The sequence below is a fragment of the Phyllostomus hastatus genome, unplaced genomic scaffold, assembly GCF_019186645.2.
Source record: "Phyllostomus hastatus isolate PE091 unplaced genomic scaffold, TTU_PhHast_1.1 phas_contig_159, whole genome shotgun sequence".
Lineage (NCBI taxonomy): Eukaryota > Metazoa > Chordata > Mammalia > Chiroptera > Phyllostomidae > Phyllostomus > Phyllostomus hastatus.
The window spans coordinates 2,224,551-2,249,037 of NW_025333640.1; the positions used below are offsets into that span (position 1 = coordinate 2,224,551).

At 53.3% G+C, this 24,487-nt stretch overlaps 1 protein-coding gene across 3 annotated transcripts; it reads right to left on the minus strand.

Moving 5' to 3' along the window:
* Position 1: 1 nt before the first annotated feature.
* On the minus strand, positions 2-21,722 carry HDGFL2 (HDGF like 2). Of its 3 annotated transcripts, none has more exons than XM_045830749.1 (16): positions 21,553-21,722; positions 19,000-19,076; positions 18,770-18,908; positions 11,899-12,090; positions 8,384-8,500; positions 8,201-8,272; positions 7,129-7,288; positions 6,927-7,002; positions 6,499-6,814; positions 5,806-5,906; positions 4,807-4,880; positions 4,567-4,637; positions 4,132-4,233; positions 3,681-3,894; positions 2,833-2,965; positions 2-2,379 (listed from the first exon to the last, which is right to left on the minus strand). In XM_045830749.1, exons 1-16 carry the CDS (start codon positions 21,622-21,624, stop codon positions 2,277-2,279), a joined length of 2,019 nt encoding a protein of 672 aa, XP_045686705.1. In that variant the 5' UTR covers positions 21,625-21,722; the 3' UTR covers positions 2-2,276. The 3 variants fall into 3 exon arrangements, with proteins under 3 accessions (XP_045686705.1, XP_045686706.1, XP_045686704.1); XM_045830750.1 differs by having other exon boundaries at positions 3-2,379; positions 6,499-6,808; positions 7,129-7,291; XM_045830748.1 differs by having other exon boundaries at positions 4-2,379; positions 7,129-7,291.
* Positions 21,723-24,487: the final 2,765 nt, after the last annotated feature.

Below are 24,487 nucleotides of genomic sequence, written 5' to 3' on the forward strand. Positions count from 1 at the left end.
GGCTCCCCAACCCCAAACCAGCCCTAACTCCCCAATCGCTGGACACTGCTGGTTGGCGCACAGAGGACTTTCTGCAGTAGACGTGCCACGCTCCCAGCTCTGAAACTGTGCCATCTATCTTTCTTCCCAAGCTCGGCTGGACCTAGGAGCCCAGGGCGGCTAAGACCATGGACAGAGGGCCTGCACTTGAAAATGCTGAGCAAGCACACCAGTTAGGAAAGAGAAGTGGAAAGTGCCTGAGTCTGGGAGATTCTCCACTCAGCTCCCTGCACTAGGAGCCCCATTACTTTCGCAGGGGACAGGGGTCTTCCACCCCCGTCTGGGCCTTCAGCTACCAGCTCAGCTTGTTGTCCCGCCTCTCCACCCTGACTCTAAAGCATCTCTCCTAGCCCTCAGCAAACACCCTGCACCACAATGTACCAGAATGTCACCATCACCCGGAGGCAGGGTCTCACTGCCTCAGTTAACCCCAGTGTGGCTAAGAGAAGGGGATTCTTGAGGACAAAGCCACCAGGAGCAACCCCCTCACCTCCAGGCTCTGCGGGGCCCTTCCTTGAGGACGACATTACCCGGGGGTGAGAAGAGTTGATACAAATCAAGCCCCTTCTGCCTCTTCCACTTACCCACCTGTTCCGCCCTGTAGGCCAATCACATATGAGAGAGCTGAGGTTCTGGTCTCTGAGGTACCTGGGCCCAGAGGCTGCCCACAGCTGAATAAAAGGACTTTCCCACTGGGGACAGGGCCCTAGGGAGTAGGTGACAAAATGTGCTGAATGACCCTCCAGGTCTCAGGAACGTACTCCGGGTTGGAGACTAGGGCCTGCCATGGTTTGGAAGGTCCCTGCCTTCCCGGCTGCAGGGGTCCTAGTCTACTGCCCCTGCACCTGAACGTGAAAACTCACCACGTTCATCCCAGAAAGGCTCCCTCACCAGCCCCGGCCTCTTTCCAGCTGGGAGCTGCACGTCCAAACAGCAGTGGCCCGCCAAAGCCGTGCTGGGCTCCCCGCTCCCAGAACCGCACACCTACGGCACACCCCACACTGTACCCTCTTCTCGGAAACGATTTGGCGCTCCGAGCTCCAGGACCAAGGGGCTGGCTCTCGCTAAGGGTTACCGAAGGCGTCCAGGGTCTGGGAGAGGCTCTGCCCTGGGGACTGGAGAACCTTCTGAGCCTTTCTCCCCTCAGCCTTCACCATGTTAGGTAATCAGAGGTAAGGACGCTGGATTCACAGAAACCTGGCAAAGTGACTTGCCTTCAAGTCCAGTCGCACCGGTGGGGGTGGAGTGGAAGCGGGCAGGACTCAGGAAGTCCCTTGCCACACCACGGCCTCCCTCCCTCAGCGGGGATGGATGAATGCAGCCAGGGGCCACTGTCTAACCGGGAACTGCTGTGTGCGGGTGCCTGGCCGAGAGCTACCTCCCCACCCCGCACCGTCTAAATCCTCGGCACAGCCCTGTGAGGCTGGGGTCACCCCTGTCCAGGAGAGAAGAGAAGCCCAGAGCAGGAGTGCCACTCGCCCACGGTCACACAGGGAAGCCTGCCTCCAGTGCTTATGTCCTCTGGCCACGCAGAGACAACGGACGGCTCACAGAACCCTTCCAGGCCTGAATGCTCTGGGCCAGGCACTCCAGGGCTTGCCTCGTGGGGAGTGGATTACAGTGCCGCCTGCAGCTGGGGCGGAAGGGACAACGGCTGTGTCAGGTGAGCACAGCACTGGCTTCTGGGGAAAACATGGCAGCCACCCAGCCTCTTTGCTCCTTCTTCCTGGGCACTGGGAAGCCAAACCCGGGACATCAAACCACAGCCTCCATTTGAGACTCAAGGTTCAGAGAGTTTTATTTTTCATTTATTATTTTTGGAAAGGCCTTGTTCCTACTCCACTGTTTCACGGTCAGCCCTAACGGGATGGGAACACCATTAGAACCAAGCTCACATTCACTGTATATGGTGACATTATGGCTTAGAACACTTTGTCCCCAAGTGGGCCCTTGAGAGCTCCAGACCTCTTCCCAATTCCAGCCCAGCTGCACCAGTAACACTAGAAAACCAAACCAATAAAAGTGATTTTTTTCATTAAAAAAACCCTTTATAGTCATTTCATGTCGGTTGGAAATCACAGAAATTGGGCAGAAAAAAACCCCCGAGGGACAAATACAAACGAAGAGCACAGCATCTCCCCGACAGTTTCCTGCTCCCTGGGCGGCCGGGAAGGAACGGGGCAGGCCTACGGGCAGCTACGTGACGGGCGGGGCCTGGCCGCCGGGCTGCCCGGGGCTCAGCTGTCCTCGTCGTCCAGGGACTCAGAGTCCACGCGCGCCCTCGGGCGCTCCTGACGGTCCTTCCCCGGCCCGTCCAGATCGGGGCCCTCCCTTGCGCTGCTGGTGAAGCACAGCACGGTGGGGTGAGCAGGCCGCTTCCCTGTCCGCCCGTCTGTCTCCGTCCAGCAGTGACAGACCGAAAGCCCTAGGCTCCCCCCACCATGCCCAGGACAGTGGGTGTGTGCTGAGTGGTCTGGGGTCTTTAGCACGACCGCACACCAGATTCAAGGGGGCTTGTGACAGAGCCTGCCTGCTCCCACTCCTGGAGAGCCAGGAGGGAATCACTGTCCCTAGGGTCTGACCCAGGGCAGCTCAGCTCCCTTCACCGGGGTCCTGGGGTCTGCTGCTAAGGTGGAGATAGGAGGCCCACACATGGGGGCCAAGTCCCCGGGACCCTGACCACTACCAGCAGCCCCCTGGGAGCAACTCAGGACAGCAGCTGCTTTCTCTGCCAGTCTGGTCGCCCCCTTGTAGAAAGCAGCCCCCAGTGCTGCAGACCCCGGGGACACTTACTCATTGTGTAACAGGTCTTCAGAGGAGCCCCCCACTGGCCCCTCTTCCAAGTTCTGTCCTTCCTCTTGCTCCTTGTCCTCTGTGCTTCCACCCTTCTGGGATGTGGCCTCACCATTCACGGAGGCAGAGAGATCTAGGGGGGCGGGGGGTGGGGGTGGAAGGGCATTGTGGGACATTGCGGCGCGATCATCCAGGAACCCCCCCTCCCCGCCCCCGCCTTCCATCGAGAGTGGGTGGGAAAGCAAGCCAGCTTGGGGACAGAGGGTCTGTGACCCTCCTGAAGGGCCCTAGCCCTGTGCTCCCACCATCACTTCTATCTCCCTGCCTCCCAGTCGTATGGGGACTGTCAGCTCCACCAGCAGCTGGGCCCCTGAAGAAGGGAAGGGACACGCGGTCAATGAGTGTCTGGGGATGGGACGGAAATAAGGGGAAAAATAGCCTCGGTTATTCCTTGGGCTGCTGAGGCTTTTTCAGCCAAGCCAGCGATGTCAGTGGGAAGGGCTGTTCCAAACACCTGCCATCAGGACCAGGTGACCCCAGCATGAACGTCCTCTCCCACTCCCAGAGGCTGTCCCTGCTGGAAACACTCTCTTTCTCCTCCCAGCTCACCCACGATCTTGCAGGTCCAGGCTGAGGCTGGCACCTCCCAAGAGTGCTCACACATACCTGTCCAGCCCACACACAGCCGCCTGCGCTAGCTGGCTCTGAGGGTCCAGAGCCCAGCAGCAGCCTCGGTGTATGCGTGTACCAGCCATTGGCTGCTTTGGGGGTCACCCAGGCCTGCACAGAGAGCGCCAGCAGGGCACACCACCCCAGTCAGTGGGGGAGGAGTCCACCCGGCTCCTCACCAGCACTGGTCTCATCCTCTGCCCTCTCTGACGGGGCCTCCTCTCCAAGCAGAGCCTCCTCGGCCTTCTCCGCCTCGGCCGGCTCCTTCTCTGCTCCGGTTCTGGCTGCCTTCTGGATAGCCTCAATCTTTGGTCCCAGGACCCGTGACTTGAGCCGGGTGTAGACTTCTGCGGCCTTCTCCATCACCTCCTTGTTGGCCTTGTAACGGCGAATCTGCCCACCAAGAGGCCTGGCTCAGAGAATGCAGCTGGCCTCACCCCCGACCCGAGACCCTCCCTATTGCTGCCACCACCTCAGCTCCCCTGGAAGCTGGCAGTGCTCACCCAGTCTGCCGGCTTTCTCCCCACTGACCAAAAGCAGCTGTGGCCGGGAACACCGGCTCCCTGGCAGACCCCTGCCTGCCTGGACCGGCCTGCCCAGCCCCCTTCTACCCCTGGGCTCCGACTGTACCTTTTTCAACGTGGCCACCACATCAGTGTTCTTCTGGAGGATATGCGAGGTCACCTGCAAGGTCCCCAGCTCCTCTAGTGCATTCAAACACCTCTTCACATCCTGCAGGGCAGAAAAGGAAGAGGGAGGGACAGCACTTAGAAGACCCAATGGGTCAGAGAAGGTCATGCCAGAGACGGCAGAAAGACCCAGAACTTGGAGGATCCTTGGGGCCTGCCCACAGCGCCACCTGGTGAGGACACCAAACACAATGCACCTCAGGATGACCCTCAGCGGGGTAACAAACAGACACAAGGATCCCTGCCCCACCCACCCCAAGGGCCCTGGAGTCACCTCCATTTCTGGAGACTTCTAAGGGAGCTGTAGACATGATGGGTGGCAGGAACTGCTTCACTCAGGGAAAGTGGCTCCCCGTGGCCCCAAGGAGGATCTTACCGGATTATCGACTTTCAGGGCATACTTGATTTCGCTATGCAGCTTCTGAAGCTTCTCCTCCACGGAAGGTTCTGTGGCCAGGAGAGAATGCATCACCTGGGCCTAAGCCCCCATGCCAGATGTGTCCGAGCACCTGCCTGGGCACTGCCGTGGTGACACATGCAACCTTCCCTCCTCCCGACCTCAGGAACCTCGGGCGGCTAGAGCTTGGGCTGCGACCGGGAGCAGCCGGTCCCTCACCTTTCTTCTTCTCAACCTTCCTGTCCGGTAGGAACCCTTCTGACCGCTTCCTGGTTCGTTCCACCTTCATGGGCCTGTGAAGACTCATTCCCCTTAGGCCTCTGACCAATATCCACACTGCCACCCTACCCCAACCACCGGCATCCTCCCCACTGAGGGCTGGGAACTACCGAAGGACACTTTCAGGAGGCCCTGGAAGCTGGGAGGAAGGGTCAGGGACCACTGTGACCTAGTCAAAGATAGGCACCTGGGACAAATCGTGTGAAATCTCAAAATTCTTTATTTTTTTTATGTGGCTGAGGATTAATAGCTAGTATGTAAAACCTAGTGGATGGATGAGTTATCAATAGGCACTCTAGATGACAGCAACACTCATTAACAGTTCCAGTTCTACTCCACTGGGCAGTCTGACTGCCAAGTTCCCAGTGGGCAGAGTCCAACTGATGGTGGAACATCACTTAAAAACAGCAGGGAGCCCTGGCCAGGCGGCTCAGTTGGTTGGAGCGTCATCCCAATACACCAAAGTGCAGGTTCAATCCCCGGTCAGGGCACATACAAGAGCACAACAAATGAATGTATAAATAAGTGAAACAACAAATCAATGTTTCTCTTTCTCTCTCATAAATTAGTAAAAAAAAAATGTTTAATGGCAGAGATGTGCCACCCCCACACCTTGGTGGGCAGTGGATTTAAAAAGCCTGAGAACCACTGGTCTGGGGACAATTCCCCTCTTTGGCACCAACACGGGCTGGGCCTCTCCCTGTGGGGGGCCATCCTGGGGTGAGGAGCAGCAACCCTGGCCCCCATCCACTCGATGCCAGAAGCACCCCAGTCAAGGACCACAATCCTGAACAGCAGCCACTTCAACTCGCTCTGTCTGCCAAACTAAATTGGGAAGCTGGGCCGCTCCTAAGAGAAGAGGTCCCGAGAAGGCTGAAGACCTCGAGGACCAGGACGGCTTCGGGGAGCTGTGGAAGGACAGGCTAAGTGAGTGCTGACCTGGACCGGGGCTTCTCCTCAGGGCGCCCTCTCTTCTCCTTCTGGCTGGGTCTCTTCACAGGCTCTGTGCTTTGTGGCTGCTTCTTAGCTGACTTCTTCACCTACAGCAGCAAAACGGGGGTGGGAGAGGCTTGCCCTGTACTCTTGAACCGTCCCTCTTAGAAATAAAGCCTGACACTTCCTGCCAGCACCTTCGCACTGCCTGGAGCTGGTGGAATGGACAGGATGGGATGGGAAAGACCCCTGGGACCAGTCCATCCCCAGAGCGCAGGTTCTCAGCCCCTCAAAGGGCCATCCAACAGCAGGGCAGCCCACCACAGTCCTCCTTCCAAGCAGGACACTTCCTAAGGCAAGGAACTTGGTTCCCCTTTTGGGACAAAAGGGAGAGCAGCTGGGAGAGGATGGGTGTCGTCAGGCTTCCCCCACCCCCGTATCGAGCGGGACCCTGGGCTCAGTCTAGAATGTGACGGGCCTGGGAAGCCGGCCTCTCAGATTCAGGACAGACTTCGAGTGTCTCCAGAGTGGGAGCTGACCAGCCCGCACCATCACACGGTGCCTGGTGGTCACCACTGGCCCTGCTGGCAGAAATGGACTTGCCCGAAGGGGTGATTGTTAGGGAGAAGCCTCCTCAGTCACCTATGTTTCCCCAGCACCCTCCACGAGGCCCCTGTGACCCCGCCAGGCTGGGCACACCTCTCTCTCCAGCTCAGCCTCGGGCTCTGAGTCAGAGGAGGACTGGGGACCCCGTCCCCGACCCTTCCGGCCGCGCTGCTTCCTGACGGGCTCTTCCTCATCCCTGAGCTCATCGCCGCTGCTGCCCCCGCTGCCCCCGTGGAGGGCCTCCCCGTGCTCGGCCCGCTCGCGCCTCCTCTCCTTCTCCTCCTTCTCCTGCTCCCGCAGCCGCCGCAGCTCCTCTTCCTGCTCCCGGCGCCGCCGGGCCTCCAACTCTCGGCGGCGCTCCTCGTCTCGGCGCTTCCACTCGCTGATTCGGTCTACCTCCTCACTGTCGCTGGAGGTGTGGGCCAATTAGAGGGAAGCCTAGTCCTCAGGAGGTGCTGCTTCAGACCCACCCGCAGCCTGGCAGAGGACCCTGCCAGAGGCGACCCAGGGCTGTCACCCACCTGTCACTGCTTGAGCTGCTCGGGGGTCGTTCGGGCTTCAGTTTCCGCCCGCGGGGTTTTGGGGGAGGCTTCTCAGCTATGAAAAAGGAGGAGGGGGTAGTCTCTTCCCACAGCAGCCTCCAGGAAGGGTGGGGACACCCACAGGCCAGCCCAGAGGCAAGGGTGCATGGAACCAGGTCAGGACCGGTGTCAGCGATCCTACCTGGCTTCCTGCTCCTGGGAGGTTTCTTTACTGACACATCTGAGTCGGAAGAGGATGAGGAGGCCAAAGAGGAGGAGGAGGCCGATCTGGCCACCACCACTGGCTCAACCTTGGCCCCTTCTGATTCTGGTTTGGAGTCTGAGTCAGAGGCAGAGGGCAGCTTCTGGGAGAGGCCAGGGCAAGGAGATGAGAGAGCAGACCCCAGCACCCTCTGTAGCCCCCACAAAAATCCACCTCCCCCAAATTGGGAAAGCTTCATTTAGGCCTGGAATCACAGGGAGCCCTGGATGTGCCTGCAGCTGCCTGACCCTTCGCCTGAGTTACCATGCGTGATCCACCTAGGCCTCCTTGCTCCTGGGTGAAGTGCAGGGGTCAAATGAGATACACAGTTGTTTTTCCCAGGGGCAAGACCTTTCAAATACCACAAAATCATGCCTGGAGGCCCAACCAGATGAGATGCCCTCTTATACCATCTCTGCCCTTGAACTCTGCTGGGCCCTCAGCACACACATTTGCATCACACATGTGCATCACACACAACACACATTTGGACACAACTCTTACATCATTCTTATACATGCCAGACAACACACATATACACGTGCACACACCATACACGTACACTGATGCAAGCATGCACATGCTCATACATGCACAAGCACACACAGCACATACACACACACACACAACACTCAGATTTCTGTCTTCCTCTCCCTGCCCATACCCCATTCACGGAGAACCTAAAGCTGCTTCACTGCCATCTGATGCCAGCACCCCAGAACCCCACTTTCTACACCGGCCTGGAGACTCTGGTCAGTAGTGGTGGCAGCCAGGTCATCCCTCATCAGGAAGTGCTCTGCACACACGGTACTCGGGAACTATGGGCTGAGGACACCAGTGAAACGAGAGGCCAAAGTCGGAGATAGCTGGGGTCTCCTTGTGGCCTATGTCCTATCCTCCTCCAAAAAGAACCAGACTGTAATTGTGGACAGTGGCTGGTAACCTTGGAAAGAAGCTCTAAGTGTTTCTCCCAGGTGGGTATGGGGTAAAAAACAAAACAAAACACCTCTACCTTTTTCTTTCGTCCTGCCAGGGGGCCCCGCCGTGGCACCCGGACCACAGCTTTCTTCTCAGGGGTGAAGTCCTGGGCGGAGAGAAGGGAGCTGAACAAGCCCCACAGGCTGGCCACTGCTCTGCTCAGCTCCCTCCTGTGCATCACTCCCCTGTGCACCTGGGGAGCCATCCGCTTGCTCACCTGGTCACTGGTCTTCTCTGACTCAGATGAGCTCTCAGAGTTCTCCTCCTCAGATGGGGACACGCTGGCCTGATCCAGGTCGCTGGAGGCCTTCCGGGCTCGTTTTGACACTGACATCTGAAGAGGGAGCAGCCCAAACAGATCAGTACCCAGGAAAGAACGTGCGCGCAGCAGAGCCATCTCCCACTTGACCCCCACGGCCCAGCGAAGAGCTGAGGCCCTAGAGCCTTTGCGAGGGCAGTGGGGGCCCTTTGTGAATCTGGCAAAAAAAACCGGGGAGCTTAACCCTTGAGGACATTGTGCTAAATGAAATCAACCAGTCTCAAAAGGTCAAATACTGTAGGCTTCCTCTTATTAGAGGTCCCTAGAGGAGTCAGATCCATAGAGACAGGAAGTAGATGGCAGGTGCCTAAGGCTGGGAGCCAGCATATAATGTGCACAGAGTTTCAGTCTGGGAAGGTGGGAAGGTGGGAAGGTGGGAAGGTGAGAAAGTTCTGGAGGCGGATGGTGGTGGTGGTCACACAACGTGAAAATATTTTAAACCACTGAGCTATACACTTGAATGCTTCATTTTGTTATATAAATCTCACCGCAATAAAAATTTCAAAAGCTAATGGGAGGGAAGTGGGGAGGGTTGGGAGGGGGGGCTGGACTGGGAGTAAAAGGGAGAAAATTATATCTGAACAATGATTAAAATAAAATTTAAAAAAATTTTTCAAAAGCTATATATGTGTGTGGGTATACAATACATACATACATACATACATATCTGACTTGTTTCGGGGGTCCATGACTGATGCCCTCCCAAAGAAGCCAACTCAAGAGTCCTCATGAAGGAAAAAGCAAGGAAGCATAGAGAACTGAGCTTCAGAAATACGCCCTGGCTGGTGTGGCTCAGTAAACTGAGGCCCAGCCTGACAACTAAGAGGTCGCTGGTTCAATTCCCAGCCAGGGGACATGCCTGAGTTGCAGGCCAGGTCCCCCATTGGGGGTTGTGCAAGAGGCAAAAAATCTCTCGCATATCAATATTTCTCTACCTCTCTTTCTACCTCCCTTCCCCTCTATCTAAAAATATAGTAAATAAATAAAATCTTGGGGTGGGGGAAGATCCTTGTCCAGTGACAACCAGTCTTCCTCCTCGGGCAGCTGTTAACTTACCAAGTGCTTTTGCCTCTACTATGTTACAAATAAGACTCGTTCCTACTTTACAAATTGCTTCCTAAGCATGTCCCTGCTCCATGCCCCGTCCAAAGCCAGGCTGAACTGTGTCCCCCTAAAACTGAAATGTGAAAGCCTAACCTCTGGAACCTCAGGATGTGACTGTATCTGCAGATGGGGGTCTTTAAAGAGGTCATTACAATGGGCCCTAGTCCAGTAAGACTGGTGTCCTCACAGGAAGAGAGTGGACGCAGGGGGGAGAGGATATGAGCGCACAGGGAGGAGACGGCCGTCTACAAGGCAGGGAGCAAAGCCTCAGCAGGAACCAGCCCTGCTGGCACCTCAATCTTGGAGTCTGGCCTTCAGAATTATACAAAAATAACTGTTATTTAAGCCCCCCAGGCTGAGATACTTTCTCATGATGACCCGAGCAAATCGTGTCCTTGGTGACACCCCAACAAGAGGCCTCAGCTCTCCTGCAACTCATCTCATCAGGAGAAACAAACAGAAACGTTAATTAACGACGCGAGAGAAGAGCGAGTCCTGTGAAAACAGAAGAGGACGCTGCGGTGCAGTGACGGGGCGTGCCTTTAAGGGGGGTCGGAGGGAGCACTGAGAAACCTGCAGGCTCAGGGCATGGAAAACACGAGGGGGGCCATTTCCTGGGTTGAGGAAACGGCCAGTGCAAAGCGCGCAGGTGGACAGCAGTGCGGCACTCTCAAAGGCTTGGAGAGGAGACGGGGTGGCTCGCAGGCAGCGCCAAGTTGGAGGACCCAGCTCAGCTCCGCTCCTACCAGGGCCCTGGGCGAGTCCTCACTCCAGAAGCACTGGTGGCTGCCGGCGGGTGCTGAACCCTAACAAAAGGAAGTCGCCCACGGGGCCATTAAGAAGGATGAATACGAAGACCACAGCATCCCTCGGATTTGGGAATGGAGCATCCAGGCTGTGCTAAGTGCAGTGGGGTTAAGAGCGAATGGTCTTTTAAATTCTTCCCCAGTGTTGTTAAAAGGTGTAATAATAATTAACTTATATTGTTTAATGAAAAGTTAGCAAAAAAAAAAAAATCTGAACATACACTGACCTATAAATAGTGATCTCTCTCTAAGGGGGATATAGGATGGGTATTGACATACTTATGTTTTAACTTCTCTAACAACAGAAATTATGGAGACTTTTAAAAAACAATACCAAATACAAATCATAAAAAGTTGGAGGGGGGGACTAAATGCCCAAAAGTCTTAATATATTCGTTAGAATTCATCCATGCCATAGACTACTTCTCAACCGCTGATACCTGCTTCTTAAAATAATATTCAATGACAAGGAAATGTTCGTATTAGGTGGAGAAAAATAGGCAAGACACACACTGTATGTACAGATGGCCAATTCTACACTTTACACACACCCATACACCAGGCGAGACACGCACGTCCCAGAGAAGACACCTAGGAGTGCTCCCGGCCCTTGCTGCAGAAAACCCTCAGAGACAATGGGTCTTTTTTACCAGCATCTTGACAGCTTACATACAATGAGCAGAGCTTATTGTTGCCACTGGAACCAGAAATAAATGTTATTTTTAATAATGAAAAGAATGCCTTAGTCTATCAAGAGTTTGCTAGAGGTGCTGGTCCTTTCATTCTGCACCCCCCAAATATTTAGAAGTAGTCAAAAGGCAGAAGAGGAAAAAAAAAAGGCAGGAAAAAGAATATATCCAAAAGAAATGAAAACACACGTCCACATAAAAGCTTGCACACGGCTGGCTGTTCACAGCAGTGTTACTCACAATGGCCAAAAGGTAGAAGAAACCCAGATAGCCACCAACAGATGAATGAATAGACAAAATGTTGTCCTTAGAAAAGAATATTCTTCAACTGTGAAAAAAAAGGGAGGCTACAGCGTGGATGGACCTTGAACCCATGCTGCTCAGTGAGAGAAGCCAGACACAAAAGGCCAGAGTGTGTGAGTACATTCATGTGAAATGCCCACAACAAACAAGTCCAGAGAAACAGGAAGTAGATTCGTGGGTGCCGGGGGCTGGGAGTGGGAGATGAGGAGTGACTGCTAATAGGGACAGGGTTTCTTTTTGGGAAGATGGAATGTTCTGGAATTAGACATGGTGATGGCTGCACAACCCTGTGAATGTACTAAAAACCACTGAACTGTATACTTTGAGAGGGTGGATTTCATGGTATGTGAATGGTATCTCAATTGTTTTTTAATGCATGTGGGAAAAAAAAAAAAGAACAGAAAGAGAGGGCGGGTGGGCAGGCCGAGGGGTACAGCCCCAGAGTGGGGGCAGGAAGGGAGCTGCTAGGCCACCGGATCCCACGGGCAAGTGCACCTGCCCCACCCCCTACCTTCAAAGCTGATGCCTTTCGCTTCAGGCTACTGGTGTCACTGCTCTTGTCCGAGTCCGAGTCACTCTCCATCCTGTCGCTGGTGGCTGCCGAAGTCACAGCTGTGACAGCCATGACCCCCCTTTCCTCGTCGTCCTCACTCCTTCCCGCCGGGTCAGCTTCAGGGGCCTCACTGTCGGAGGAGCTCACCGGCTAAGGGGTTGGGGGGCAGAGACAGTGAGTCACCCCCGGGTTCCAGTGGATCTCCCAACCAGGACAGGAACTCAGAGTGCAGCACCCACTAGTGGCAGCGACTCAAATGCCAGGGCCTCCTCACTTTCCCAGTGGGGGAACTGAGGCAGGAGGTTCAGATGGACAAAAGTAGGATTCAAGTACTGTGGGATTCAAGGTCAAACCCTGGGCAAGTGACTTAAGCCTCTCTGTGCCTCAGTTTCTACATCAAGCAATGAAGATGCCACTGTTTTGGCCTCAGAGGGCTATGACGAGGATGAGACACCAGTGGTACATGACGTACTTAGGACAGTACCCAGACTGGCACAAGAGGTCCACCAAGGCTTCATTATTATTATTATTATTGTTATTGTTATTATTATTATTTTCATAATAAGGAGAAGGAAGCCAACCCAACCCAGAACAGGCCCTCTGGGCTTGAACTTCAAGCCACTATTATTTCTGTTTTACCCAAAATCCCTGCTCAGGCAGTGACAGCCACAAAGATAGCAAACACATGCCAGGCTCGTTTAAACCCAGTCACTTCGAGGAGCAGGTGCTGGGTGCCAGGCACTGTGCTAAGTAGGTAGTGAGTGCTAAGTAGGTAGTGAGATACCAACAGGGCATGGTCCCTACCCCCAGGGAGCTTACAGTCTAGTGGGAGAAACGACTGTAGCCACTTAACAAACCAATGTCATACAGTGGTGATGGGCAGCAAGGAAAATACTGGCCCATGGGCAGGAGGGAAGTGAAGCGAGGTGGGTGCCCAGTGGTGGGAGTATTTTACATTAGGAAGGGGGCCCTCAGAAGATGTGACATTTGAGCTGAGGGGTTGTCCTAAGCATGAAGAAGGACAGGGTCCAGACACGTTTGGGAAGACAGGATCAGCATAAATGAAGGTTCCCTAAGGAACCCGGACAGGCTGGGGGGAGGGCGGTGCATAGCGAAGGAGAAGCAAATGGCAGTGGAGAGGCGGGGGCCAAATCGTGCAGGAGTTAGCAAGGCTCAGGGAGATCGGGCAGAGGGCACAGTGACAGTTGGGCTACAGGGCTTTCTCGGGTCCTTTTGAACTCCTTTGGGATGTTTTATGTTTGTGGGAGGAAAATGGATGGGCTCCAGCCGTATTCAACCACCAATCACTCATCCAATGCATGTCACAGAATACCTACTGTGTGCCCAGCCCTGTGTCAGGTGCTGGGGCTAGAGATGAGTAAGACAGGGTCCCTGCCCTTGGGGAGCTCACAGTCTAAGGGGGAAACAGACAAGTAAATGCACAACAACACACACGAGGGGTTAACCCAGCCAAATCCAAGTGTAAAAATCGGAGCAGGTTATTTCATGATATGTATGTCTTTTCTAAATAAGTGATTTTTTTTTAAAGAAAGACAGTGAGATTCTTAAAAGCCACATTCTCTAGAAACAACCCCAATGTCTATCTACTGATGGATGTAAGTAAACGCGGGGTGGCTATGGAGTGGAGCACCACTTGGCCACACAAAGGAACGATCTGACACACACTAACCAACGTGGGCGGCAACTGAGAACCCGTTCAGCGAGCAGCCGGACACAGGACCAAACACATGATTCCATTCACGTGAAATGCCCAGACTGCGCAAACTCATCGAAACAGAAAGTGGGTTAGTAGTTCCTAGGGGTGTTTTTTTTTTTTTCCTGAGAGAGAGACACATAGAGACATCAATTTGCTGTTCCACTTATTTATGCCCTCATTGGTTGATTCTTTATGTGCCCTGATCAGGGATCAAACCCACAACTCTGGCATATTGGGACAATAGTCTAACCACCTAAGCCACCCGGCCTGGGCCAACAGTTCCTAAGGTTTGGGGGAGGAGAGAACTGAGGGTGACTGCCGATGAAGAGGGAGATGGGAACATTCTGAAATCAGTCAGTAGTGGTGGCTGAACAACAGCGAATGTAGTTAGTAATAGCCAAAGGTAGTATATGCTTTAAAATTATGAATTTCATGTTACGTAAACTTCACACCAATTAAAAAAATAAGCATTACCCCAAAAAGCCACCTTCGCTGGGCGTGATGACAGCCGGGGTTCAATGGACTGGAGCACAGCATGCACTCTGGCCGAGCGAAAATCAAGGAAGCCAGAAGGGCCTGAGGGTGGGAGAGGAGTCTCCGGGGCCACACAGACAGGACGCACCCAGGGAGACTCGAGTGAGGAGCAAGGAGATGGAGGTGTGGCTGGGTGGCCAGGAGGAGGGTCACGAACAGACAGACAGAGGGAGAGGCCAGGTCTCGGCAACACATCACAATGGAAACTCATAGAAGAGAATGAAACTGTGACCGCAGGAGTGTGGATGCCAGAGCTGGGCCAGGGACGGCCCTGCCGGAGGAGGGGCGGGGTGGGGCAGAGGGAACCCAGCCTGTCATTGCTCCCCACTCCGCGCTCACTCGTGTGTAAAGACCCTTCTTCCCCCACGGAGAAATCAAAGTCCTGAGCCCTCCCCAGCCTTCACCACAATCCCTAATTCATAGGCAAGAAAAATGAGAATCAGGAATTGGCAGGACTTGGCCGCTCAGCACCGAACCGTCTGCCTTGAACATCATAACCCAGGGCCTCGGGCAGGGCAGCAGGGCCCTGTGTACTGTTTGACAAGGTTAAAAAGTGCAGCACTAAGTAGGGCAAGGCCCAAACCTAAAACGCCAGAAGAACTTTATGATGGGTTTCTACCACACCTCTGCTCCAGGACTGAGGAGCGCCACTGGTGAATATAGAAAAGGGAATGCTATCCCATTTGTCACTTAGAGAATAAGTGGTGGTCCAAAGGTCTCTTTGCAAGTGTTAGTTAAGTGCGAACCACCAGACACTGAGCTCATTATCTCTCTCTCTAACTCGTGGGAGCTATTATCCTCTTTTTGCAGATGAGAAAACAGGCAGTGTGACAAGATCATGCAAGCAAGTAACAAAGCCAGGAAGCAAGGCAGGTCCACCTTAGCCACAAGCCTGGGCCCCGCACAAAGCTAGTGCTCACTAAATCCCTCCTCACTGCTGCCGAGCTCTTGACCAACTGTGATCCGGTCTGTGCCTTCATGGCCGTCAGGCAATTGAGATGAATGGGCATGGTCCACAACTGGGGAAACCGAGTCTCTGGGAAGGCAAGTGACTTGCCCTACGCTTTGCTTGTGGCTAAAGCCAGAAACTCTGATCTGGGTCGGCCCATGGGATGTAAGCACCTGCCAACAGAGGCTTTGGGAACCCTGGGTCACGTGGAAAAGTATGGAGGGCACCCCAACACCCAGTGGCTGAGTGAGATGAGCACTCATTTCTCTCACTATCCTAAGGGATCTGGAGGTGAATGAGATGCAAAGGGCAGATCAAATCCAGCCTGGCCCCCTCATTCCCAACTACCATCCTGCACTTACTATGTGGCTGCGCTAGATACCTGACGTGCACTTGTTCATTTGCACCCAGGTGCAGGCCCCCACACAGTGTGGCTCCTGACCCTGGACCATTCCATGCAGAGGTTCTCTGCAACCTCTTTCTGCCTCAGGGCCCCACCATGGCTATATCAGCCGGAGGAAAACCAATTTCAGCCTGGGAGGCAGGAGGCCTAGGATTTAGTCCCAGTTCTGCTCTAATCAACTTGAGAACCTTGAAAAGGTCCCCGTACCTCTTCCTCTATCAGTGACCAGGATGTATTAACTGGGATCCGGCTATAGGGTCCGGCAGAAGTAATGCCTGCTTGAGTGTGGTTAGTAGGGTAATAACATGGGTGTAATAATTTATAGTTTTTATTTAAATATTTTACCTAAAATGTCATATGGTGTGCGTGTGTGCATTGTTATGTTACAGAATTACATGCTTACGATTCTGTAATAAAAGATGGGGGCATTATTTGTGCCAGACCCTGTAGGTCAATGGGTTCCACCCAGGGTGATTTTGTCTCCCACGGGGCACTTGGCAGTATTGAGAGACACTCTGGTTGTCATGATGAGGTAGGTGCTCCTGGCACTGAGTGCATGGAGGCCAGAGATGCTGCTCAACACCCATGGTGCCCAGGACAGCCCCAAAGAATTATCCAGCCCAAATGTTGGTCTGGGTCTAAAAAAGTCTCAGATTCCAACTGGGTCACTCTGGGCAATCACAAGAATTCTCTGGGCCTCAGTTTGCTCGTCTGTAAAAAGGAAAAGATGACACTGGCCCCCCCACTCTCAGGATCACTGTGTGAATCCATTGGACAGGTCCAATGAATGAACCTGCAGCCATACCAAGATGCCATTTTCCACGTCCTGTCTGGCAAGGGCTGCGGAGCAGCCCTTGCCATTCACCCCTGGCAGGGGCACCAGACAGGGTGAGGCTGGCAAAAGAATGAGGCTGTTCTCTGCATGTTGCCATGGACCAGTGGTCAAGATTTATTATTATGGGGGAAATAAAGCAAATCAGAGAATTATATGCTTTAAAAAAAGAAAGCCATGTAGGGTCTTCTAGGAATAGAGGGTCTTGGCAGGGTGTGGAAGGAACTGCTCGCTGTAGCTGTCCTGAGCGGAGACGGAAACAGAGTGCCTGATTGGGCCGCTCCTGACGGAAACAGGAGGCAGAACTGACTTTTCACTGCACGTCCCTTTTGTAATTGGGTACCAGGAGTCTTCACTGCCACTCCAAATGTAAAAATAAACTACAGCCCTGACCAGTATGGCTCAGTGGGTTGGGTGTCACCCCCACAAAGCAAAAGGTCGCTGGTTCGATTCCTAGTCAGGGTACCTGCCCGGGTTGCAGGCGCCGTCCCAAGGTGGGGCATATGCAAGACAACCAATCAGTGTTTCACTCTCACACTGATGTTTCTCTCCCTCTCTTCCTCTCTCCCTTCCCTTCTCTTTATAAGTAAATAGGACCTTAAAGAAAGAAGACAGACAGACAGACAGCAAACAGAGAATAAAAAGAGAGAGACTGCTCAAGTGCCCATAAAGCAATGATTCTGAAACTAAAAGCCTGCCCGTGGACTGGCTCCATCAGAAGCATCTCAGATGATGCATGGGAAGAATAACACCAAGGTCCCCAGGCCTCATCCCTAAACTGCTACATCTAAACCTCTGGGGTAGAGAGGAGGCAGGGATCTGCATTGCAAACCAATGTTCCATCTGTGGGCACAGACTCATTAGAGAACCAAAGAGCAGTGATAAGCTCTCACACTCAGAGCTACTTCTCAACTTGGGGAGCCTTTATGGGGCTGGTTCACTGCCAGTCACATCATTTTTCAGTTTTGTTTCCTCGAGGGCAGGCATCTACACAGTACTTCACAAGCTGTGAGTGTGCAATAAATATTAAATGGTCTGATGATTCACCAGGAGGCAATAAGCTTAGGACATAACCAAACAGAACTAGAGGTGGGGCCAGAAAAAGATCTCATGAAACTCTACGACCTTAAAGGCCTTCGGATCCATTTACCCGAGCTGGGGAGATGCAAAGCACAAGAAAAGATGGGCATCAGAGCAGGGGGATCTGTCTCACAGACCCATCATGGTAGGTGAAAGTCAAATGCCTCCCAACATGCACTAAATGTAAGCCTGGTCCATCTGTTGAATGAACACCAAATTTTAGGCTGGGAGCTCCTGGGAGGTGAGAAATGTGTGAGTCATCATGAATTCCAGGTTCCTAGCTGTGTGCAGGTGTCAACACAGGAGTGTCTCAGGGTTAGTGGGTGGACTGAGCCAAAGGAGAGGCGCACTCAGACCATCTCAAGGCCCAAAGTTCTCAAGTTGGACCAGGCACCACAGAACCACTCCAACCTCCGCTCACACAAACCAGATGCTCTCCAACTCCTGCCTGCCTCCCACAGACCCTGCTGCAAGTGCTTTTCCTCCCTACCAGCCAAGCTCTGGCCCCCGTGGTCAGTTTGTTCCAGCCGACCTTGTGCTCACCCCTCCTCGCACCACCCACAGAAACCCCCAAAGCAGTGGCTAACAGCAGAGTGGAGAATCCCGGCCCAGCCTCCCCTCATCTGCTTCTTACCCCAAAACACCCAGAGCGGGCACTCTGCCATCCTTTTGTGGCCTTCCACAACTTTTTATGGCCTTACCATCAACTTTGCTAGATCCCTTCCTTTCCCTGAATGTTTCTAGATTCCGATTCACCTCTAAGACATCACCTCTGATTCTTGGCATTTTTTTTTCCCACCTGAGCAAGAACTCTCACATCTATTCACTAACTGCTACCTTTTTGAGTCTAAAATCTGACCATAATGGCAGAGTGGGAGTTGTTATTAAAAGAGAACGCATTTTCCTTAGAAAACAAAAGGTTTTATAAGAGTTCCAACACTGGTATACATTCACGGTAATCCCAGAGCATGAGGTCTCACCAGGGGACCCCCTTCACTCTGCCCAAGGGACGCTGGTAGGCAATGTCTGAGATCATGCTTGGTTGTCACAACTGGGGTAGAGAGGGTGCTCCTGGCATCAAGTGGGTGGGGGCCAGGAATGCTGCTCAACACCCCACAGTGCCCAGAATGGGCCCCCACAAAATGATCCAGCCCGGGTAGTCAGTGGTACCAAGGACAAAGAGCCCTATCCAAGAGACCTCTTCTTTCTCTATGAGACGAGCTAAGGCTACTTCTAGCTCCCAGTGCATATGAGCACCCCCTGACCTGGCTCTGCGGACCCCATGCCAGCTGTCCCCCACCCCCAGGTACTCACCAGAGGAGCGCTATAGCTGGCGTGGGGATTGTTCTGGATCTCCCACAGTCCCTCATTGAAGCCTTTCCTCTTGTTGGGTTTCCCGTACTTCTCTTTCCACTTGTCGTAGGGAAATAGGTCCTTGGGTCCCAGGAAGGCTCTGAAGAGAGAAATCACACCAGTCCCAGGTGAGCCAGGGCACACAAGCAGACACCAGGTGGGAAAGACCAAGTCCAGCGAGGGACACTTACGTTTCGTGTGTACCAAAGAAGAAGATGGGATACTTGTTAGGTGGGGGTTTCACGGCACCATCAGCGATGTCATCAATCTGCAGTGAAAGGACGGTAAGGGGATGGCTGAGGGGCAGGGCAGCTTCACCCACTAACCCAGAAAATCACTCAGAAATCAGACAAGTTGCTTGGGGGGAAGCATGCCAGAAGGGAAGCCTTCAACCCAGGAAGATGCATCACCTTCCAGTTAGGCATCTGCATTCTTCTGTATATCCCCATCCCCCACTGTCTATCTGTCCCTTCCCCCCCACACAGGGTGCTCTCTTTGCCCCAAAGGTAGGTTCTTCACCTGAGCAAAACCGAAAATAGTCCTCTGAGCAGCCAGGGGGTGGGGCCAAGCTCAGCTTCTATGAACTACCAGTACCCTCCCATGGGACCCCCTCCCTCAAAGAGGGGATCGGTAGTGGGGTGGTTAGTCTCCCAGAGGCTGCAGCTGGCAGCTCCAAGGATGCAGAAGGTGGGGGGTGGGCTGCAGGAGACAGGCCCTGAGCATCCAGGAAGTCCCACCCTCTCCCTACAGACCCATGGGCTCCAGCAGCTGTCAGTCACCTCCCCACAGGAGGTTAGCAGCCCCTTTACTTCCAATCAGGTGCCTGGAAATGTTCAGGGCTTAAGAGAGCTGGCTGGAAAGGGGTTGGAAGAGAGGGAGAAGCCGGTTCACTGGAAAGGGAAGTGCCCACAAAGTTTCATTGCTCTGGTGTTGCCCAAGAAAATAAGCGTGAGCAAATGAGATTAAAACAGGTTCTCCAGCCCCATTAATTCCTTACCATCCTCTTCAACACCTGGGGACTGCAGAATCTTCCCTGCTCCCCTCACCCAGCTTCCTTCCTCAGTTTATGTTTTCTCCTTCCTTGCTTTCAGAGGCTACTTTTCAAATTCTTGGGCCTGGGCTGTGGGTCTCAGGCATCCATCCCAAGCATCCCACTACCATACAGAAGCATCCCAAATGCCATCAGCCCACGGCCCAGCCCAGCATGCCTTCCAGGCCATCTTCTGCTCTCAGGACTCACCTCTGAGCCTGAGGCCCAAATATCCTAGCAGCAGCACCAGCTCCAGACTGCTCTCTGGGCCCTGAGGCTCTCCTGACATCCTATGGAGGCCTCCCTGCACTCAAACCCCCAGCTCTGACAGGTGACCTTCTGTTTACTTTCACCCAGAGGTAGGGAGCATCCAGGCTGAAACCTCCAGCCATTCCACAGGACTGGTCCAGCAACTCCTGCACTCCTATTCGAGTCAAACCTTCAGCCTTGTCCTTCCACTGTCTCCTGCTTCTGCTTGAGCCTTGCACCTCTACCTCCCAAATTCCTTCAGTCCTACCAATCTCAGCCCTGGGGCAACTCGAGCCTTAAGACCTTGGTTTGACAATAACCTCCAAGTCCCTCCTCCACACTGCCCAGCCCTGGACAGGACCAGGAACTCCATCCTGCAGATCTGATAAGGGACCCTAGGCTCAGGACTACCCTTCAGACCTGGATGGCACCCTCGGACCATTTGGGTCCTTTGGATCATAGCCTCCTCCAAAGGGGATCCCCAAAGTCCCATCGGCCCAGCCCCCTTCCCTCATATGCTCTCTTTTGGGCTTGATTCCCCTTTGCAAGGGGCTAGTCTCTGATTCGTGCATCTGAGAGGACTATCCCACCCCAAGCCCTCCCTACACCCCATGCCCTCCCTCCACTCCACGCCCCAACCAGCCTCCTCCATCAGGCTCCAGGGGGAACCCACAAACACCTTATTTCAACTTCTGATCTTGGATGCCCAACAGCATGATCAGATCAAGTCCTTTCAGCTCCATTAACCTTATTAACAGAATCCTAGCCCCATTTCCAGCCTTGGCCTCCCTCACCCTTGACCCTCAACCTTTCTCCTTTGCTGCATCCTTCTTCCCTAGCCTCGCTCACACATGGTCCCAGGGCCCCAGCCCCTCAGAACTTGGTTTCTTATGGTTTCGCCAATGAGGCCTTCAGTTTGGGACTATGCTTCCCATCAATTTGTCCCCTCTCCTCAAATACCAAGTCTCTCAGCTACCCTCCTCCGAAGTTGAACCATGCCACTTAGGCCCTAGATCCCTCAAACCCCGCGTCCCTCGACTCTGGGACCTCCGGAATGCAGGTCGCCGGGGGGGGCGTTCTTCAGGCCAGGGCTCCCCAGGGTCGTGGTGGCCCCCAATACCTCGGAGTGCCAGTCCCTCAGACCTGGGACCCCCAGGCACCTTGCACGAGGGCTCCTCACTCCCGGCGACCCCCCAGCCCACCGGCGCGCGGTTACTTCAGGCCCAGGGTGCCTCAGACCCGAGTATCCCAAGCCCGAGGTTCCCCAGATCCCTAAGGCCCGAAACTCCCAGATACCCGGCGTGCGGGTACTTTAGGCCCGGGACCCCCAAACCTCCAGGAACGCGGGTCCCTCAGACCATGGGGCCCTGCAGACCCCTGGCGCGCAGGTCCCCTCAGGCCTGGGTCCTCTACTGCCCCACCCCACCCCCACCCTCCGCCTGGCACATCTCCCGCCCGGCCTCACCCGGGCCGGCCAGTGCGGGTAGCCCTTCATCTTGGCAAACACCAAGTCCCCAGGCTTGAAGGCGTGCGGCATGCTGGCGGCGGGAAGCCCAGACCGCGGGAAGTGGCTGCAGCAGCGGCAGCGGCGGCAGCAGCGGGAGGCGAAGCCGGGGGCGGGAGCAGGGAACGAAGGGGGCGGAGACGGCCGCTAGGGCAGCGGCCCGGCGCGTGCTTATTGGGCAGCGCGCCGCCGCCGGATGTCCCACCTTCCTGCCATCACCGGCGGGGGACGCGGTCGCTCAGAACCACGTGCGGGGATAGAGGAGCGCGGGGACCAATGAAAAGAGAGGTTGGAGAACACGTTAACGGGATTGGATAACGGGTAGGGCCCAGGGGCGTAACCCAGAGGCCTAATTGAAGGGGGAGGAGGTTATGGAAGGTGAAAGGGGAAAGGGGGAAGGAGGGAAACAGAGGTCTTCTGGGAGCTAAGAGGAGAGCGGCCGGCCTCCTTCTGCCCGGAGCCTAGGATGAAAGGGCGGGCTATTAGACCGCCACAGGGAGAGGGATTTTATGGAGGAGGCAGGCCATTGGATACCGTAGTAAAGAACACCCAATCAATGTAGGCGGCGGGTCATTTGATAGCCTCAAGCTCCCAGGGGCGGGGCTTAAAACAGAGCTGCAGGCCATTGGGTACCAAAAGAAATGCCTCGAGGTAGGGAGCGGCCATTGGCTACCACAGGAGGCGTGGCTTAAATATATGTCCTCCATTGGATATTGTTAGAGACGAGGTTAACGCAAAATAGGGAGGTGTCATGGCGTAACCCCCAGGGGGCGGGGCTCAGGAAAGGGGCGGGACATGGGGGAGTTCTTAAACAGCCATAAAATGCTCAGAACCCTTAGGAAAAGTTTGTTGAGCATTATGTGCTAGAACCACAATATACCGTATATAAATATTAATTCATTGAAGAAAAGTGCTCTCAGAACTGCGTAGTCAAGTTACTTAATGGCCCTGTGCCTTAGTCTCCCCACCTGTAAAATGGGACTCGTTGACTGATCTTTATAGGGGCACGCTAAGTGACCAAACGCCTAAGGCGCTGGAAACTGCCTGGCATTAGGAAATACTAGAAGCGGTAGATACCGTTAGCCTGCTCTCCAAGAACTGAATGTATTAAGACTCCTGTGTTAAAAAATTTTAACTTCCATGTCTGAAAGTTTTTTTTTAAAGAAAGGGTTTATTAGGTCATTTAAAGAAATTAGAAGAAGAGGAGGCGGAGGGGAGGGGGAGGGGAAGACGAAGAATTAGAAGAAGAATTAGCCCTGGTAGGCTTGATCAGTTAGTTAGAGCATTGTCCAGATATCCCAAGGTTGTGGCTTCCATCTCCAATCAGGGCAGATACAAGAATCAACCAATGAATGCATAAATAATTGGAACAATAAATTAATCGATATTTCTCTCATCAATTTTTTTAATTAGAAGAAAAAGAAGAAGACAGCGATCTTGGGGTATGGAATCTAAACTACCAACAAAATAGCTAGATAGGAAAAACAACAGGATCATCCATCTTGGAGTTTGCAAGTGTTTTTATATATCGAGTAATGGGGAGGGGAATAAAGATACAAGCAATCTGAAAGAATTTACATTAGCTATAGGCAAAGGGGTGGAGAAAGTGAAGTCAGGGCTGGGGTCAAGTTCTGGGGTAGATGCAGCAGAGCGGAGTCCTTATGGCTCGTGTGTAAATAAGAAGCAGGCGTTCCTGGTATTCTAGGGCACCTGACTATTCTCTTTTTACAATAGATAATCTGGGAACTATCTGCCTGGATGTTAATTAAAATTTTTAAATTTATTTTTAGAGAGAGAAGAAGGGAGGGAGAGAGGGAGAGAAACATCAGCTCCAGAGAGAAATATTGATTGGTTGCCTCTTCCACACCCCCAACCGGGACCCTGCCCAAAACCCTGGCCATGTGCCCTGGCCTGGAATCAAACTGGTGACCTTTTGGTTTATAGGCCAACATTCAATCCACTGAGCCACGCCAGCCAGGGTGGCTTTATTATGTCACATGTGGAAAACAGGGTTGTCTGAATGTTAATTTAATAATTCCAACATACATTAAGGAGTGCAAGTAGTTTTTAGTTTGTTTTGCACTGCAGTTGTTCTCTGAACCACTCCTGTTTGTCTCCTCCTTCCATCCTCCGGCCTGCTGTAATTTAACTTAGGGCATCTCAGAATCTTTCCCTTTTCACCTGCTGGGAGGAACCCAGAGCAAAAGAACCAGAGTGTTTTTGTTTTTGTTTTTTAAAGCTGAGTACTGGGAAAGATTTCATCTATCCTAGGAACCAGGAGGACTTTCTGGAGGAGGTGGTTTAACCAAAGACATGAAAGATAAGTAGAAATTGGGCCATGTAGTGAGGTAAGTGCAGGCTATTGCAAACATCTGAGTTTGGGATGAAGGAGTAAATGAGGGGAGAAGAAGATAAGGCTGGAGGGATCCACTGAGGACCCATCATAGTGCCTTGTAACCGTTAGTGAGAAATTTAGGTTTTATTTTATTTTATTTTTATTTTTTAGATTTATTTATTTATTTATTTATTTTTAGAGAGAGGGGAAGGGAGGGAGAAAGAGAAAGAGAAACATCAATGTGTGGTTGCCTCTCACGTGGCCCCCACTGGGGACCTGGCCCACAACCCAGGCATGTGCCCTAACTGGGAATCGAACTAGCGACCCTTTGGTTCACAGCCCTCCCTCAATCCACTGAGCTACACCAGCCAGGGCTATTAGGTTTTAATTTAACTTCTTGGGACAACATTGGAGGGATGTGATTACAGGGTACAAAGAAATTAACTTTAGTCTCAAGAAACATCCTTATGCGTAGAAGCAAGCCTATCCACCCTAGGCCTGATAGGCTTCTGTAGCTGGCAGGCTATGTATGTCTGCCCACATACTATGAAAGGGACACCC